Here is a 17,695-nt window from a genome sequence, read left to right as displayed (position 1 = left end):
CCAATAGTTGTGTGAAGACTTAATAGAGAGATGAACATCAGAACCAAATCATTTATTCAAAATCAAAAGGATTAAAAGGCAAATAGTTTAAACGGCATTAATACATTCTGTACATTATTACTTTACATCATTATCTCTTTATAAACCGTGTTAACGCGATAATGTTAACACCGCTATTAACCAGATTTTAGTTTAGAAACAGTTGTTAGCAGAAAGGTGTAATGGTCAGACCTCAAGCAGCAGCAGTGTCTGATCATAGCGGTGCACCTGGCCCTGGTTTGATCACATGCTATATTCACACATCATTTGAGAGCTTTTCCCAGAGTGATAAAGATCAGTGCAGATAGTCACGGCATACATAGGAACACAACATATTTGGCTGTATTGGCTAAACCACACACACATTTTAAGCTCTGATCAAAGAAATGACAGAGAGCACGATGCTGCAGGGTTCTCTATTAGATATGCTGTAAACAGTCAGGAACAGTATGAGGAGGCAGCACATAGGGCTTTGGATGGTGGTGGGAGTCGAGTGTGTAGTGTTGGAAATGTAGCAGACCTGGTAGGTGATGGGTAGTGAGGGATAATGTAGCAGACCTGGTAGGTGATGGATAGTGAGGGATAATGTTGCAGACAGATGAGAAACAAGACTGATAACGTTTGATCGTTGGCCATTTTGGAATTAGCAAGTGCAGCACAGGGGTAATGCCGACTTTGACAATGCTTTGGACCTGGCAGTAAAGGTGTGTGATCAGTGTGTGTTCCATTCCAGTGTGGTCAGAGTGTGTTTGTCTGTATATGTGTGTTCCAAGCAAGTGTGATCAGTGTGTGTTCCAAGCAACTGTGAGCAGGGAGTGGGCCGGAGCACTGGAGGAGATGAAACCCACTGCAGGATCCCACACCTCAAACTGGACCTCTGACGACGACCTACAACACACACACAGTCTCAAGGTAACACACATGCAAACACACAAATATCAAGTGTTAACACACACACTTTCACCCACCTGTTGAGTATGGTAAGCACCACTGATCCATCTGGCCTGACGAAGACGGAGCTTTCCAGTTTTGTTTCCTGACTGAAGGACACGCCCACTCTCTGAGACCCCTCCCACAGGAACTTACTGTGGAGCAGAGTTCATTTACTTGTATTATATTTACTTATCAAAACACATACAGATCAGTGATTACTTCAAGTAAGTTAGGAAAGAAGGGTTAATTTTAATAAGTATTGGTACAGGGCGTCAGACCTGCCCAGGTGGGACAGTGAAGCACCTGAAGTGAGCCATGCTATACAACAGTGTTTCCCAACTCCAGTCCTTCAGTACCCCCAACAGCACACATTTTTATTGTACCCCTGGACAAGTACACCTGATTCAGCTTGTCAACTAACCATCAAGAGTTTGTCTGGGGCTACAACAACAATGTGTGCTGGGGGTACTAGAGGACTGGAGTTGGGAAACACTGCAATAGAAGGTGGGACAGTACAGTACCTGAAGTGGGCCATGCTATATAAGGTGGGACAGTACAGTACCTGAAGTGGGCCATGCTATATAAGGTGGGACAGTACAGTACCTGAAGTGGGCCATGCTATATAAGGTGGGACAGTACAGTACCTGAAGTGGGCCATGCTATATAAGGTGGGACAGTACAGTACCTGAAGTGGGCCATGCTATATAAGGTGGGACAGTACAGTACCTGAAGTGGGCCATGCTATATAAGGTGGGACAGTACAGTACCTGAAGTGGGCCATGCTATATAAGGTGGGACAGTACAGTACCTGAAGTGGGCCATGCTATATAAGGTGGGACAGTACAGTACCTGAAGTGGGCCATGCTATATAAGGTGGGACAGTACAGTACCTGAAGTGGGCCATGCTATATAAGGTGGGACAGTACAGTACCTGAAGTGGGCCATGCTATATAAGGTGGGACAGTACAGTACCTGAAGTGGGCCATGCTATATAAGGTGGGACAGTACAGTACCTGAAGTGGGCCATGCTATATAAGGTGGGACAGTACAGTACCTGAAGTGGGCCATGCTATATAAGGTGGGACAGTACAGTACCTGAAGTGGGCCATGCTATATAAGGTGGGACAGTACAGTACCTGAAGTGGGCCATGCTATATAAGGTGGGACAGTACAGTACCTGAAGTGGGCCATGCTATATAAGGTGGGACAGTACAGTACCTGAAGTGGGCCATGCTATATAAGGTGGGACAGTACAGTACCTGAAGTGGGCCATGCTATATAAGGTGGGACAGTACAGTACCTGAAGTGGGCCATGCTATATAAGGTGGGACAGTACAGTACCTGAAGTGGGCCATGCTATAGAATGTGGGCTGTTTGTAGAAGATGTCTCGGCTGTGGTCCACGATGATGGGGCTGTCCACGAAGTTCTTCACCCAGTTGGGCCCTCCTCCTTGGTCCAGAGCCAGGTTCCAGTCTGTCCAGCCCACCACATAGTGGTTCAGGTCCTACAGCCGACGAGAAGAGAGGAAGAGAGGACGAGAGAAGACAGGGAGAGTAGCGAGAGGAAGAAAGTGACTAATTCACTGTCTAGTTTGTTGTTGTGTTACCTGACATTGCATCAGCATAAACAATCCCTGTGATTCTCAGGAGAGTAACTGTTCCAATGCAAAATGAATGGAGAGGGAACAGGTAAGAGAGTCCTATTTCAGTCCTGCAGAGTATTCAGAGAGAGAAAGGGAGAGTGAAAGACAAAAGAGAGAGACGAGAGGGAGGCATGGATAAACTGAGAGCACCATTCTAGCTTGTCCCCTAGGGCAACATAACAGAGCAGCAGTTTGAGCTGTAGAGTTCAGTTCAGTTCAGTATGAATGTGTCGAAGCAACACTGCAGGATCTGGCACAGAACTGACTTCATTAGGGCTGAACAAAGAACAAGGAGACAAAAACAGACAGGGCTCACAGACACACCTTCAATTCATCAGTTTGCCCCTGTAACATTTCACAACCAGTACCTGAGCTACTAGATCATACACAGGAATCTGACAAAACATTATGAGGTCACTCTCAACTTGTTTTTGTCTGACCTGTTGGTCATGCTGACCTGTTCAATTACTTGCTACAGTAACACCTTCACTTGCACATGTACACTTGTATGATGTCATTCTCACCCATTAGCCATACGACTAAGAAAGAGTACGTGTTGACGATCCTCATTCTTAGTCATGACTATCTTACCTGTATGATGCTGTGTGCGTACTGCTCAGCCCTCTCCCAGCTGCCCAGCCGGACCCCTCTGTCTGTGGGGCTCCAGCCAGCGCAGGCCTCCGTGCCAAACAGGTAGTACTCTGGGTACAGGTGGTGGGTAGTGCCCAGGGAGAGCTCTGCAGGCACCAGGGTGTCCAGGTACCAGTGGACTCCAACACCATGGATATACCTGCCAGCACGCACATCACTGAGGACCTGGGGGGAGGAGGAGCATACTTTAATATTGTCAAAATGTACGTTTTCAACATTTCACTATTTCTTTATGGACTTCTCCCCTTTTCTCATGCATCCTTCTTTCATTGACTCTCTCTACTCTCTGTCCTTGACCCTACCTTACTCCATCCCTTCATCTCTAATTCCTTTCCTCCCTCCCTCCCAGCCTATCCCTGTTATTTTCTTCTTTCAAAGTTCCTCCCTCTCTCTCACCACTTTAGCCCAGTGTGGCAGTAGCAGTCTGTTGTCATCCAGGATGAGGAGGTGTGTGTGGGGGTGTGTGGAGGTGTGCAGGGCGGGGCCAAGGTCCAGGCCCACCCAATCCCTCTGCTCCTCTGCTGTGAAGCCCAGAGCCTGGAAACTGGAGCAGGGAAAACAGATTACTGTTATAATATTATATAATATATACCATTTAGCAGACGCTTTTATCCAAAGCGACTTAGTCATGGGTGCATACATTTTACATATCTGGGTGGTTCTGGGAATCGAACCCACTACCCTGGCGTTACAAGCGCCATACTCTACCAACCGAGCTAAAATAACCTGTAACATGTACTTACTCTATAACTAACTTCATTACCAGAATGCAATAACTAACTAAATATCACTTTTTCCTGTTGTCAATGATGTACAGTGAGGAAAAAAGTATTTGATCGCCTGCTGATTTTGTACGTTTGCCCACTGACAAAGAAATGATCAGTCTATAATTTTTATGGTAGGTTTATTTGAACAGTGAGAGACAGAATAACAACAAATAAATCCAGAAAAACGCATGTCAAAAATGTTATAAATTCATTTGCATTTTAATGAGGGAAATAAGTATTTGACCCCCTCTCAATCAGAAAGATTTCTGGCTCCCAGGTGTCTTTTATACAGGTAACGAGCTGAGATTAGGAGCACACTCTTAAAGGGAGTGCTCCTAATCTCAGCTTGTTACCTGTATAAAAGACACCTGTCCACAGAAGCAATCAATCAATCAGATTCCAAACTCTCCACCATGGCCAAGACCAAAGAGCTCTCCAAGGATGTCAGGGACAAGATTGTAGACCTACACAAGGCTGGAATGGGCTACAAGACCATCGCCAAGCAGCTTGGTGAGAAGGTGACAACAGTTGGTGCGATTATTCGCAAATGGAAGAAACTCAAAAGAACTGTCAATCTCCCTCGGCCTGGGGCTCCATGCAAGATCTCACCTCGTGGAGTTGAAATGATTATGAGAACGATGAGGAATCAGCCCAGAACTACACGGGAGGATCTTGTCAATGATCTCAAGGCAGCTGGGACCATAGTCACCAAGAAAACAATTGGTAACACACTACGCCGTGAAGGACTGAAATCCTGCAGCGCCCGCAAGGTCCCCCTGCTCAAGAAAGCACATATACAGGGCCGTCTGAAGTTTGCCAATGAACATCTGAATGATTCAGAGGAGAACTGGGTGAAAGTGTTGTGGTCAGATGAGACCAAAATCGAGCTCTTTGGTATCAACTCAACTCGCCGTGTTTGGAGGAGCAGGAATGCTGCCTATGACCCCAAGAACACCATCCCCACCGTCAAACATGGAGGTGGAAACATTATGCTTTGGGGGGGGGTTTCTGCTAAGGGAACAGGACAACTTCACTGCATCTAAGGGACGATGGACGGGGCCATGTACCGTCAAATCTTGGGTGAGAACCTCCTTCCCTCAGCCAGGGCATTGAAAATGGGTCGTGGATGGGTATTCCAGCATGACAATGACCCAAAACACACAGCCAAGGCAACAAAGGAGTGGCTCAAGAAGAAGCACATTAAGGTCCTGGAGTGGCCTAGCCAGTCTCCAGACCTTAATCCCATAGAAAATCTGTGGAGGGAGCTGAAGGTTCGAGTTGCCAAACGTCAGCCTCGAAACCTTAATGACTTGGAGAAGATCTGCAAAGAGGAGTGGAACAAAATCCCTCCTGAGATGTGTGCCAACCTGGTGGCCAACTACAAGAAACGTCTGACCTCTGTGAATGCCAACAAGGGTTTTGCCACCAAGTAATAAGTCATGTTTTGCAGAGGGGTCAAATACTTATTTCCCTCATTAAAATGCAAATCAATTTATAACATTTTTGACATGCGTTTTTCTGGATTTTTTTGTTGTTATTCTGTCTCTCACTGTTCAAATAAACCTCCCATTAAAATTATAGACTGATCATTTCCTTGTCAGTGGGCAAACGTACAAAATCAGCAGGGGATCAAATACTTTTTTCCCTCACTGTACCTGCCTTAGCTACACATGTAATATAAAGTGAGATGTGACCTGTAGTTGGTCATCCGTCCAGCAGAGGGTTCGTTGCCTGTGGTCATGGCCCAGAACGACAGGTTGTATTTGGCATACTCCTCCAGGAACCTGATGGAGAGGAAGGATAATGAATACTCAGAGAGTCAAATTCCTCTAAGGCTCCATGTGCCCATGTCTTTGTGTGTAAACTGTATGTTACCCAACATAGTATTTAGCCCAGGTTTAGATGTGTATACTGTATGATACCTGTCATAGTATTTAGTCCAGGTTTAGGTGTGTATACTGTATGATACCTGACATAGTATGTAGTCCAGGTTTAAGTGTGTATACTGTATGTTACCCAACATAGTATTTAGCCCAGGTTTAGATGTGTATACTGTATGTTACCCAACATAGTATTTAGTCCAGGTTTAGGTGTGTATACTGTATGATACCTGACATAGTATGTAGTCCAGGTTTAAGTGTGTAAACTGTATGTTACCCAACATAGTATTTAGCCCAGGTTTAGATGTGTATACTGTATGTTACCCAACATAGTATTTAGCCCAGGTTTAGATGTGTATACTGTATGATACCTGTCATAGTATTTAGTCCAGGTTTAGGTGTGTATACTGTATGATACCTGACATAGTATGTAGTCCAGGTTTAGGTGTGTATACTGTTTGTTACCTGACATAGTATGTAGTCCAGGTTTAAGTGTGTATACTGTATGATACCTGACATAGTATGTAGTCCAGGTTTAGGTGTGTATACTGTATGATACCTGTCATAGTATGTAGTCCAGGTTTAAGTGTGTATACTGTATGATACCTGACATAGTATGTAGTCCAGGTTTAGGTGTGTATACTGTATGTTACCTGACATAGTATTTAGTCCAGGTTTAGGTGTGATTACTGTATGATACCTGTCATAGTATTTAGTCCAGGTTTAGATGTGATTACTGTATGATACCTGTCATAGTATGTAGTCCAGGTTTAGGTGTGTATACTGTATGATACCTGACATAGTATTTAGTCCAGGTTTAGGTGTGTATACTGTATGATACCTGACATAGTATTTAGTCCAGGTTTAGGTGTGTATACTGTATGATACCTGACATAGTATGTAGTCCAGGTTTAGGTGTGTATACTGTATGATACCTGACATAGTACACTGCTCAGAAAAATAAAGGGAACACTAAAATAACACATCCTAGATCTGAATGAATGAAATAATCTTATTAAATACTTTTTTCTTTACATAGTTGAATGTGCTGACAACAAAATCACACAAAAATTATCAATGGAAATCAAATTTATCAACCCATGGAGGTCTGGATTTGGAGTCACCCTCAAAATTAAAGTGGAAAACCACACTACAGGCTAATCCAACTTTTATGTAATGTCCTTAAAACAAGTCAAAATGAGGCTCAGTAGTGTGTGTGGCCTCCACGTGCCTGTATGACCTCCCTACAACGCCTGGGCATGTTCCTAATGAGGTGGCGGATGGTCTCCTGAGGGATCTCCTCCCAGACCTGGGCTAAAGCATCCGCCAACTCCTGGACAGTCTGTGGTGCAACGTGGCGTTGGTGGATGGAGCGAGACATGATGTCCCAGATGTGCTCAATTGGATTCAGGTCTGGGGAACGGGCGGGCCAGTCCATAGCATCAATGCCTTCCTCTTGCAGGAACTGCTGACACACTCCAGCCACATGAGGTCTAGCATTGTCTTGCATTAGGAGGAACACAGGGCCAACCGCACCAGCATATGGTCTCACAAGGGGTCTGAGGATCTCATCTCGGTACCTAATGGCAGTCAGGCTAGCTCTGGCGAGCACATGGAGGGCTGTGCGGCCCCCCAAAGAAATGCCACCCCACACCATGACTGACCCACCGGCAAACCGGTCATGCTGGAGGATGTTGCAGGCAGCAGAACGTTCTCCACGGCGTCTCCAGACTCTGTCACGTCTGTCACATGTGCTCAGTGTGAACCTGCTTTCATCTGTGAAGAGCACAGGGCGCCAGTGGCGAATTTGCCAATCTTGGTGTTCTCTGGCAAATGCCAAACGTCCTGCACGGTGTTGGGCTGTAAGCACAACCCCCACCTGTGGACGTCGGGCCCTCATACCACCCTCATGGAGTCTGTTTCTGACCGTTTGAGCAGACACATGCACATTTGTGGCCTGCTGGAGGTCATTTTGCAGGGCTCTGGCAGTGCTCCCCCTGCTCCTCCTTGCACAAAGGCGGAGGTAGCAGTCTTGCTGCTGGGTTGTTGCCCTCCTACGGCCTCCTCCACGTCTCCTGATGTACTGGCCTGTCTCCTGGTAGCGCCTCCATGCTCTGGACACTACGCTGACAGCCACAGCAAACCTTCTTGCCACAGCTCGCATTGATGTGCCATCCTGGATGAGCTGCACTACCTGAGCCACTTGTGTGGGTTGTAGACTTCGTCTCATGCTACCACTAGAGTGAAAGCACCACCAGCATTCAAAAGTGACCAAAACATCAGCCAGGAAGCATAGGAACTGAGAAGTGGTCTGTGGTCACCACCTGCAAAACCAGTCCTTTATTGGGGGTGTCTTGCTAATTGCCTATAATTTCCACCTGTTGTCTATTCCATTTGCACAACAGCATGCGAAATGTATTGTCAATCAGTGTTGCTTCCTAAGTGGACAGTTTGATTTCACAGAAGTGTGATTGACTTGGAGTTACATTGTGTTGTTTAAGTGTTCCCTTTATTTTTTTGAGCAGTGTATTTAGTCCAGGTTTAGGTGTGTATACTGTATGATACCTGTCATAGTATGTAGTCCAGGTTTAGGTGTGTATACTGTATGTTACCTGACATAGTATTTAGCCCAGGTCTTGTGCTCCTTGCCCCCAGGCTGGCCCTTCAGAGAGCCCTTGCCAGTAAGAGCACCGTTGGTCTTCAACCATGCGGGGGCGCTCCAGGCACTGGCCAGCAGAGACAGGGGGCGGGGCGACAGGGCCTGGGCTCGCTGCAGCAGGGGGATCTGGGATTGGACCAACAACAGGGAAGTGGTGTTGTGAGTACATACATCCCTGTTAATCCATGACTGCGTGGCCACGCACGACTCCAACTCAATCATCAAGTTTGCTGATGACACGACAGTGTTAGGCCTGATTACCAACTCCTGCCTACAGGAAGGAGGTTCGAGCCCTGGCGGAGTGGTGCCAGGAAAATAACCTCTCCCTAATGTTAACAAAATGAAGGAGCTTATCGTGGACTACAGGAGACAGAAGAGGGAGCACATCCTCATCAACAGGCCGTCAAAAGCTTCAAGTTTCTTGGCGTGCACATTACTGAGGACCTGAAATGGTCTCGCCACACCGACATTGTGGTGAAGGTGCAACAGTGCCTCTACAACCTCAGGCGGCTGAAGAAATTCGGCCCCTAAGACCCTCACGAATGTCTACAGATGCACCATTGACAGCATTCTGTCGGGCTGCATTACAGCCTGGTACGGCAACTGCTCCGCCCTCAGCTGCATGGCTCCCCAGAGGGTGGTGCAGACTGCCCTCCAGGACTATTGCACCCGGTGTCAAAGGAAGGCCAAGAAGATCATCAAGGACCTCAGTCACCCGAGCCAGGGCCTGCTCACTCGGCTACCATCCGACATACAAAGACATTACAGGTGCATCAAAGCCAAGACTGAGAGACAAAAAAACAGCTTCTATTACCAGGTCATCAGACTGTTGAACAGCTTCTATTACCAGGCCATCAGACTGTTGAACAGCTTCTATCACCAGGCCATCAGACTGTTGAACAGCTTCTATTACCAGGCCATCAGACTGTTGAACAGCTTCTATTACCAGGCCATCAGACTGTTGAACAGCTTCTATCACCAGGCCATCAGACTGTTGAACAGCTTCTATTACCAGGCCATCAGACTGTTGAACAGCTTCTATTACCAGGCCATCAGACTGTTGAACAGCTTCTATCACCAGGCCATCAGACTGTTGAACAGCCATCACTAGCTGTCTACAAGGTGATGCACACTCACTCACACAAGACACACACACAAGCTATCACACACCTCACGAACATACACGCAAACACACAACGCTGCTGTCGCATATTATAGAGGCATTGAACCAATAGTCACTTCCCATTTCACACTGTGTATTTAAATACTGTATCCCCGAAATAGCTTACTCTATTATTTCTACTACTGTACATTGTATTTTAGTTAGACTGTTTCAACACACCGCATATTTATTTACAGTGCATTCGGAAAGTATTGAGACCCCTTCCCTTTTTCCGCATTTTGTTACGTTACAACCTTATTCTAAAATAGATTTAAAAAATGTTTTCCTCACTAACCTACACGCAATACCCCATAATGACTAAGCGAAAACAGGCTTTTAGATTTTTTTACAAATTTATGAAAAATAATCAACCAAAATACCTTATTTACATAAGTATTCAGACCCTTTGCTATGAGACTCGAAATTGAGCTCAGGTGCGTCCTGTTTCCATTGATCATCCTTGAGATGTTTTTACAACTTGATTGGAGTCCACCTATTGTAAATTCAATTGATTAGATATGATTTAGAAAGACACACACCTGTCTATATAAGGTCCCACAGTTGACAGTGCATGTCAGAGCAAAAACCAAGCCACGAGGTCGATGGAATTGTCCGTAGAGCTCCGAGACAGGATTGTGTCGAGGCACAGATATCGGGAAGAGTACCAAAAAATGTCTGCAGCATTGAAGTTCGCCAAGAACACAGTGGCCTCCATTATTCTTAAAAGGAAGAAGTTTGGAACCACCAATACTCTTCCTAGAGCTGGCCGCCCGGCCAAACTGAGCAATCAGGGGAGAAGGGCCTTGGTCAGGGAGGTGACCAAGAACCTGATGGTCACTCTAACAGAGCTCTAGAGTTCCTCTTTGGAGATGGAAGAACCTTCCAGAAGGACAACCATCTCTGCAGCACTCCACCAATCAGGCCTTTATGGTAGAGTGGCCAGACGGAAGCCACTCCTTAGTAAAAGGCACATGACAGCCCGCTTGGAGTTTGCCAAAAGGCACCAAAAGGATTCTCAGACCATGAGAAACAAGATTTGCTGGTCTGATGAAACCAAGACTGAACTCTTTAGCCTGAATGCCAAGCATCACATCTGGAGGAAACCTGGCACCATCCCTACGGTGAAGCATGGTGGTGTCAGCATCATGCTGAGGCGATGTTTTTCAGCGGCAGGGACTGGGAGACTAGTCAGGATCGAGGGAAAGATGAACGGAGCAAAGTACAGAGAGATCCTTAATGAAAACCTGCTCCAGAGCGCTCAGGACCTCAGACTGGGGCGAAGGTTCACCTTCCAACAGGACAACGACCCTAAGCACACAGCCAAGACAACGCAGGAGTGGCTTCGGGACAAGTCTCTGAATGTCCTTGAGTGGCCCAGCCAGAGACCGGACTTGAACCTGATCAAACATCTCTGGAGAGACCTGAAAATAGCTGTGCAGCAACGCTCCCCATCCAAACTGACAGAGTTTGAGAGGATCTGCAGAGAAGAATGGGAGAAACTCCCCAAATACAGGTGTGCCAAGCTTGTAGTGTCATACACAAGAAGACTCAATGCTGTAATCACTGCCAAAGGGGCTTCAACAAAGTACTGAGTAAAGGGTGTAAATGTGATATTTCAGTTTTGTATTTTTTATAAATTTGCGAAAATGTCTAAAAACCTGTTTTTACTTTGTCATTATGGGGCATTGTGTGTAGATAGAAGAGGAAAACAAACAATGTAATACATTTTAGAATAAGGCTGTAACATCATTTGTTTGGGGAAAAAGTCAAGGGGTCTGAATATATATATATATATATATATATATATATATATATATATATATATATATATATATTTATTTATTTATTTTTAAATATATTTTCTGAATATATACACTACCAGTCAAAAGTTTGGACACACCTACTCATTCAAGAGTTTTTCTTTATTTTTACATTGTAGAATAATAGTGAAGACATCAAAACTATGAAATAACACATATGGAATCATGTAGTAACCAAAAAAGTGTTAAACAAATCTAAATATATTTTATATTTGAGATTCTTCAAATAGCCACCCTTTGCCTTGATGACAGCTTTGCACACTCTTGGCATTCTCTCAACCAGCTTCATGAGGTAGTCACCTGGAATGCATTTCAATTAACAGGTGTGCCTTCTTAAAAGTTCATTTGTGGAATTTATTTCCTTCTTAATGCGTTTGAGGCAATCAGTTGTGTTGTGACAAGGTAGGGGGGGGGGGGTATACAGAAGATAGCCCTATTTGGTAAAAGACCAAGTCCATATTATGGCAAGAACAGCTTAAATAAGCAAAGAGAAACAACAGTCCATTATTACTTTAAAACATGAAGGTCAGTCAACACGGAACATTTCAAGAACTTTGAAAGTTTCTTCAAGTGCAGTCGCAAAAACCATCAAGCGCTATGATGAAACTGGCTATCATGAGGACCGCCACAGGAATGGAAGACCCAGAGTTACCTCTGCTGCAGAGGATACGTTCATTAGAGTTACCAGTCTCAGAAATTGCAGCCCAAATAAATGCTTCACAGAGTTCAAGTCACAGACACATCTCAACATCAACTGTTCAGATGGGACTGTGTGAATCAGGCCTTCATGGTCAAATTGCTGCAAAGAAACCACTACTAAAGGACACCAATAAGAAGAAGAGACCTGCTTGGGCCAAGAAACACAAGCAATGGACATTAGACCGTTGGAAATGTGTCCTTTGGTCTGGAGTCCAAATTTGAGATTTTTGGTTAGAACCGCTGTGTCTTTGTGAGACGCGGTGTGGGTGAACAGATGATCTCTGCATGTGTAGTTCCCACCGTAAAGCATGGAGGAGGAGGTGTTATGGTGCGGGGGTGCTTTGCTGGTGACACTGTCTGTGATTTATTTAGAATTCAAGGCACACTTAACCAGCATGGCTACCACAGCATTCTGCAGCGATATGCCATCCCATCTGGTTTGGGCTTAGTGGGACTATCATTTGTTTTTCAACAAGACAATGACCCAACACACCTCCAGGCTGTGTAAGGGCTATTTGACCAAGAAGGAGAGTGATGGAGTGCTGCATCAGATGACCTGGCCTCCACAATCCCCCGACCTCAACCCAATTGAGATGGTTTGGGATGAGTAGGACGGCAGAGTGAAGGAAAAGCAGCCAACAAGTGCTCAGCATATGTGGGAACTCCTTTAAGACAGTTGTAAAAGCATTCCAGGTGAAGCTGGTTGACAGAATGCCAAGAGTGTGCAAAGTTGTCATCAAGGCAAAGGGTGGCTATTTGAAGAATCTCAAATATAAAATATATTTTGATTTGTTTAACACGTTTTTGGTTACTACATGATTCAATGTGTTATTTCATAGTTTTGATGTCTTCACTATTATTCTACAATGTAGAAAATAGTAAAAATAAAGAAAAACCCTTGAATGAGTAGGTGTGTCCAAACTTTTGACTAGTACTGTATATATATACTGGATTATTGACATAGCTCACTCTAATATACACTATAATAATAATAATAATAATAATATGCCATTTAGCAGACGCTTTTATCCAAAGCGACTTACAGTCATGCCTGCATACATTTTTGTGTATGGGTGGTCCCGGGGATCGAACCCACTACCCTGGCGTTACAAGCGCAGTGCTCTACCAGCTGAGCTACAGAGGACATACTGGATTCTTGACATAGCTCACTCTAATATACACTACATGGCCAATAGTATGTGGACACCTGCTCGTCGAACATCTCATTCAAAAATCATGGGCATTAATATTGAGTTGGTCCCCCCTTTGCTGCTATAACAGCCTCCACTCTTCTGGGAAGGCTTTCCACTAGTTGTTGAAACGTTGCTGCGGGTACTTGCTTCCATTCAGCCACAAGAGCATTAGTGAGGTCGGACACTGATGTTGGGGGCGATTAAGCCTGGCTCGCAGTCGGCGTTCCAATTAATCCCAAAGGTGTTCAATAGGGTTGAGGTCAGGGCTCTGTGCAGGCCAGTCAAGTTCTTCCACACCGATCTCGACAAACCATTTCTGTATAGACCTCGCTTTGTGCACGGGGGCATTGTCATGATGAAACAGGAAAGGGCCTTCCCCAAACTGTTGCCACAAAGTTGTAAGCACAGAATCATCTAGAATGTCAATGTATGCTTTAGCGTTAAGAATTCCCTTCACTGGAACTATGAAAAACAGCCCCAGACCACTATTCCTCCTGCACCAAACTTTACAGTTGGCACTATGCATTCGGGCACGTAGTGTCCACTAATTTGAAGGGGTGTCCACATACTTCTGGCCATGTAGTGTATCTATTGCTGTACATATCATTCTTAGTTTAGCTTGTGTCAATTCCCCGGTGTACATACTGTACGGATTTCATTTTGATACTGCTACAGTGCTATTTAGGTTGTTAATTGGATTCAGCCGTTCTTGATTTCCTGCCTTTCTTTTTCTTTACATGTTAATTGTTTGACATCTGACTGCATTGTTAGGAGCTAGTAACATAAGCATTTCACTGCACCACTATAACACCTGCTAAACTGTGTATGCGAACAATAAACTTCGATTTCATACGTTTACGATCTAACAAGTCAAAGGAGAGAAAGAGCTGAAAAGAGAGAGAGAGACAGATGTAATGAGAGATAAACAGAGAGACTATCTAAACCACCTTCATGTTAGTGTCCTCTGGTGCTAAGGTAAAGTTGTCCAGGTTGTAGTCTCCAGGTGAGTCGGCGTAGGTGTACAGACGGGTTGAGAAGTCACAGCTGGCCATGGGCACCCGCACCACACTGTACCCAATACCTGGGACACAAAACAAAAGCAGGATACACACTTAACTCAGCCTTTATTTTTTCCAGGTTTGTCCCATTGAGATAAAATGTCTTACTCAAGTGAGATAGGCAGGACTATTTGAGTAATTATGATTATAGCAATGGCCCTTACTGACCCCCTAACCCTGACCTCTCACCCTGAGCAGAGAAGTACTGTCGTAGTAGCTGGTCCTGTGTTCCTGGGGAGAGAGACATGATGTTGATGGCAGCTGAGTCTGTCATGGCTCCTCCAAACCCTCTAATCCTCTGGTACTTCTGGTAGGGAACCACAGTCAGCCTGAGAACTGAGAGGGAGGGAAAGGAGGGAGAGAGAGAGAGGGAGGAACGGAGGGAGGGAAGGAAGGAAGGAGAGAGGGAGAGAGAGAGGGGGGTGGTCAGTACAGGTCCTGGCTCACATCAACAGCATTATCCCAGAAACCCTAGACCCACTCCAATTTGCATACCGCCCCAACAGATCCACAGATGATGCAATCTCTATTGCACTCCACACTGCCCTTTCCCACCTGGACAAGAGGAACACCTACGTGAGAATGCTATTCATTGACTACAGCTCAGCATTCAACACCATAGTGCCCTCTAAGCTCATCACTAAGCTAAGGATCCTGGGACTAAACACCTCCCTCTGCAACTGGATCCTGGACTTCCTGACGGGCCGCCCCCAGGTGGTAAGGGTAGGTAACAACACATCTGCCACACTGATCCTCAACACGGGGGCCCCTCAGGGGTGTGTGCTCAGTACCCTCCTGTACTCCCTGTTCACCCATGACTGCATGGCCAGGCACGACTCCAACACCATCATTAAGTTTGCCGACGACACAACAGTGGTAGGCCTGATCACCGACAACGATGAGACAGCCTATAGGGAGGAGGTCAGAGACCTGGCCGTGTGGTGCCAGGACAACAACCTCTCCCTCAACGTGACCAAGACAAAGGAGATGATTGTGGACTACAGGAAAAAAAAGAGGACTGAGCACGCCCCCATTCTCATCGACGGGGCTGTAGTGGAACAGGTTGAGTGCTTCAAGTTCCTTGGTGTCCACATCACCAACGAACTATCATGGTCCAAACACACCAAGACAGTCGTGAAGAGGGCACGACAAAGCCTATTCCCCCTCAGGAGACTGAAAAGATTTGGCATGGGTCCTCAGATCCTCAAAAAATTATACAGCTGCACCATCGAGAGCATCCTGACTGGTTGCATCACCGCCTGGTATGGCAACTGCTTGGCCTCCGACCGCAAGGCATTACAGAGGGTAGTGCGTACGGCCCAGTACATCACTGGGGCCAAGCTTCCTGCCATCCAGGACCTCTATACCAGGCGGTGTCAGAGGAAGGCCCTCAAAATTGTCAGACTCCAGCCACCCTAGTCATAGACTGTTCTCTCTGCTACCGCACGGCAAGTGGTACCGGAGTGCCAAGTCTAGGTCCAAAAGACTTCTCAACAGCTTCTACCCCCAAGCCATAAGACTCCTGAACAGCTAATCATGGCTACCCAGACTATTTGCACTGCCCCCCCACCCCATCCTTTTACGCTGCTGCTACTCTGTTAATTATTTATGCATAGTCACTTTAACTCTACCCACATGTACATATTACTTCAACTACCTCAACTAGCCGGTGCCCCCGGACATTGACTGCACCGGTACCCCCCTGTATATATAGCCTCCCTACTGTTATTTTATTTTACTTCTGCTCTTTTTTTCTCAACACTTTTTTTGTTGTTGTTTATTTTTACTTTTTTTTTGTTAAAAAGAAATGCACTGTTGGTTAAGGGCTGTAAGTAAGCATTTCACTGTAATGTCTGCACCTGTTGTATTCGGCGCATGTGGCCAATAACATTTGATTTGATTTGATTTGAAGGGCAACAGTGTGTGCAGGCTTTCGTCTTGTTTGTTTCCCACCCGTGGGCTGGTGGGGGTTGTTGTTTGCAGCCCAGGCTTTTCTCACCTGCTCCAGTGCTGTTCTTCTGTACCTGTCCCTGTCCTCTCTGCAGCCTGCTGCCAGCCTTACTGCTGGTGAAGGACAGGAACTGACCCAGTGGAGGTAGTGTGTCCGACCCAATGCTGTCACAGCGGGTGGAGTTACACTCACACACCACCGAGCCATGGCCAAAGTTACGGGCCACACACTCATCACTGCCTGGGGAGAAAACACACACACACGCAAGGGTTACAGAGGTTCGTTCATAAGGGAAATGAGGAGCCGCTGTGTTTTGAGGATAAATAACAAAAAGGGAAGCTATGGGTCTTGGGTCATCATCGTCAATAAATGACATTACTGACAGTGGGAAATATGCTGATTTAAACCATGCAGGGCTTAGTTCAGAAACATGTGTCATAAAGCTTTATGTATGTGTTATAAAGTAGTTATAAACATGGTCTTGGCTCGCACTACATTTAATTCGACTAGTTCTACATTTAGTTTCCATGTGAAAGGGGCCATACATAACATACTGTACCTCTGGATAGTGTTGCTACTCCAATGAACAAAGCGAGAAGGATGAGTGCTGTTGACAATGTCATGGTCATTCTATCTGTAGAGAATAACAACAACATGCTGACAGGTGCTGTAGCCTACTAGCCCCGGATCATGACTCTCAGTTCCATTACATTACACATACGGAGTAACGTTAGGCTCCTTTAGTCCATTAGCTAGTGCTGTCATTTTAATCTACAACTGTAACATTCACTTTCACCAGTGCGCATCAGAGAGGTTCGTTCTTACCTAGTTTTTATCAGGATCTTTGACATGTCATAAAGTGCACGTCAAGTATTGAGTCGCATGTCCAACTGATCGATTTTCTCTGCTATATCCGGATTGTCCAAAGTTGTATGGACCTCGATAGTCATATGACAAGCGCACTGTGGTACGTCACTTCGATGTAAATAGTAGTTTACCGCTAGAGGTCACCAGTGCCAAATACACAAGTTGGGAACATTGCCCACCATAGTAGTGTAACCAATGGGTAACGAGCCTGCAAGGCTGCTGGCTATAGAGAAGAGAGGAGAGGATCATCACAATCATTATTTTGTGTGTGTGTGTGTGCGTGTGCGTGCGTGCGTGTGTGTGTGTGTAGAGACTTATCCCGAAGCCACTCATGCGTTGTCTTGGCTGTGTGCTTAGGGTCACATCTGCAGTC

General features: G+C 45.6%; 1 protein-coding gene across 1 annotated transcript; it reads right to left on the bottom strand.

The window, feature by feature from the left end:
* Positions 1-37: 37 nt before the first annotated feature.
* LOC123485634 (lysosomal acid glucosylceramidase-like) lies at positions 38-17,398 on the bottom strand. Its single transcript, XM_045216692.1, has 12 exons — positions 17,281-17,398; positions 17,015-17,089; positions 16,504-16,695; positions 14,694-14,840; positions 14,394-14,527; positions 8,526-8,698; positions 5,728-5,817; positions 3,663-3,810; positions 3,207-3,431; positions 2,314-2,477; positions 1,008-1,124; positions 38-927 (listed from the first exon to the last, which is right to left on the bottom strand). The coding sequence occupies exons 2-12, from the start codon at positions 17,082-17,084 to the stop codon at positions 822-824; spliced, it is 1,566 nt and encodes a 521-aa protein (XP_045072627.1). The 5' UTR covers positions 17,085-17,089; positions 17,281-17,398; the 3' UTR covers positions 38-821.
* Between the last annotated feature and the right edge of the window lie 297 nt (positions 17,399-17,695).

The sequence above is a fragment of the Coregonus clupeaformis genome, unplaced genomic scaffold, assembly GCF_020615455.1.
Source record: "Coregonus clupeaformis isolate EN_2021a unplaced genomic scaffold, ASM2061545v1 scaf0776, whole genome shotgun sequence".
In the NCBI taxonomy this organism is placed as follows: domain Eukaryota; kingdom Metazoa; phylum Chordata; class Actinopteri; order Salmoniformes; family Salmonidae; genus Coregonus; species Coregonus clupeaformis.
The sequence above is the reverse complement of the archived record's forward strand: the minus strand, read 5'-3'. Positions and strand labels throughout refer to the sequence as shown.

Coding starts and splice junctions, on each gene's coding strand:
- LOC123485634 (XM_045216692.1), bottom strand. CDS start 17,084: ATGACCATGACATTGTCAACAGCACTCATCCTTCTCGCTTTGTTCATT. Junction 14,841..16,503: donor GAAGAACAGCACTGGAGCAG/GTGAGAAAAGCC, acceptor CCTCCCTCTCAG/TTCTCAGGCTGACTGTGGTT. Junction 1,125..2,313: donor TATAGCATGGCCCACTTCAG/GTACTGTACTGT, acceptor TCTGCTCCACAG/TAAGTTCCTGTGGGAGGGGT.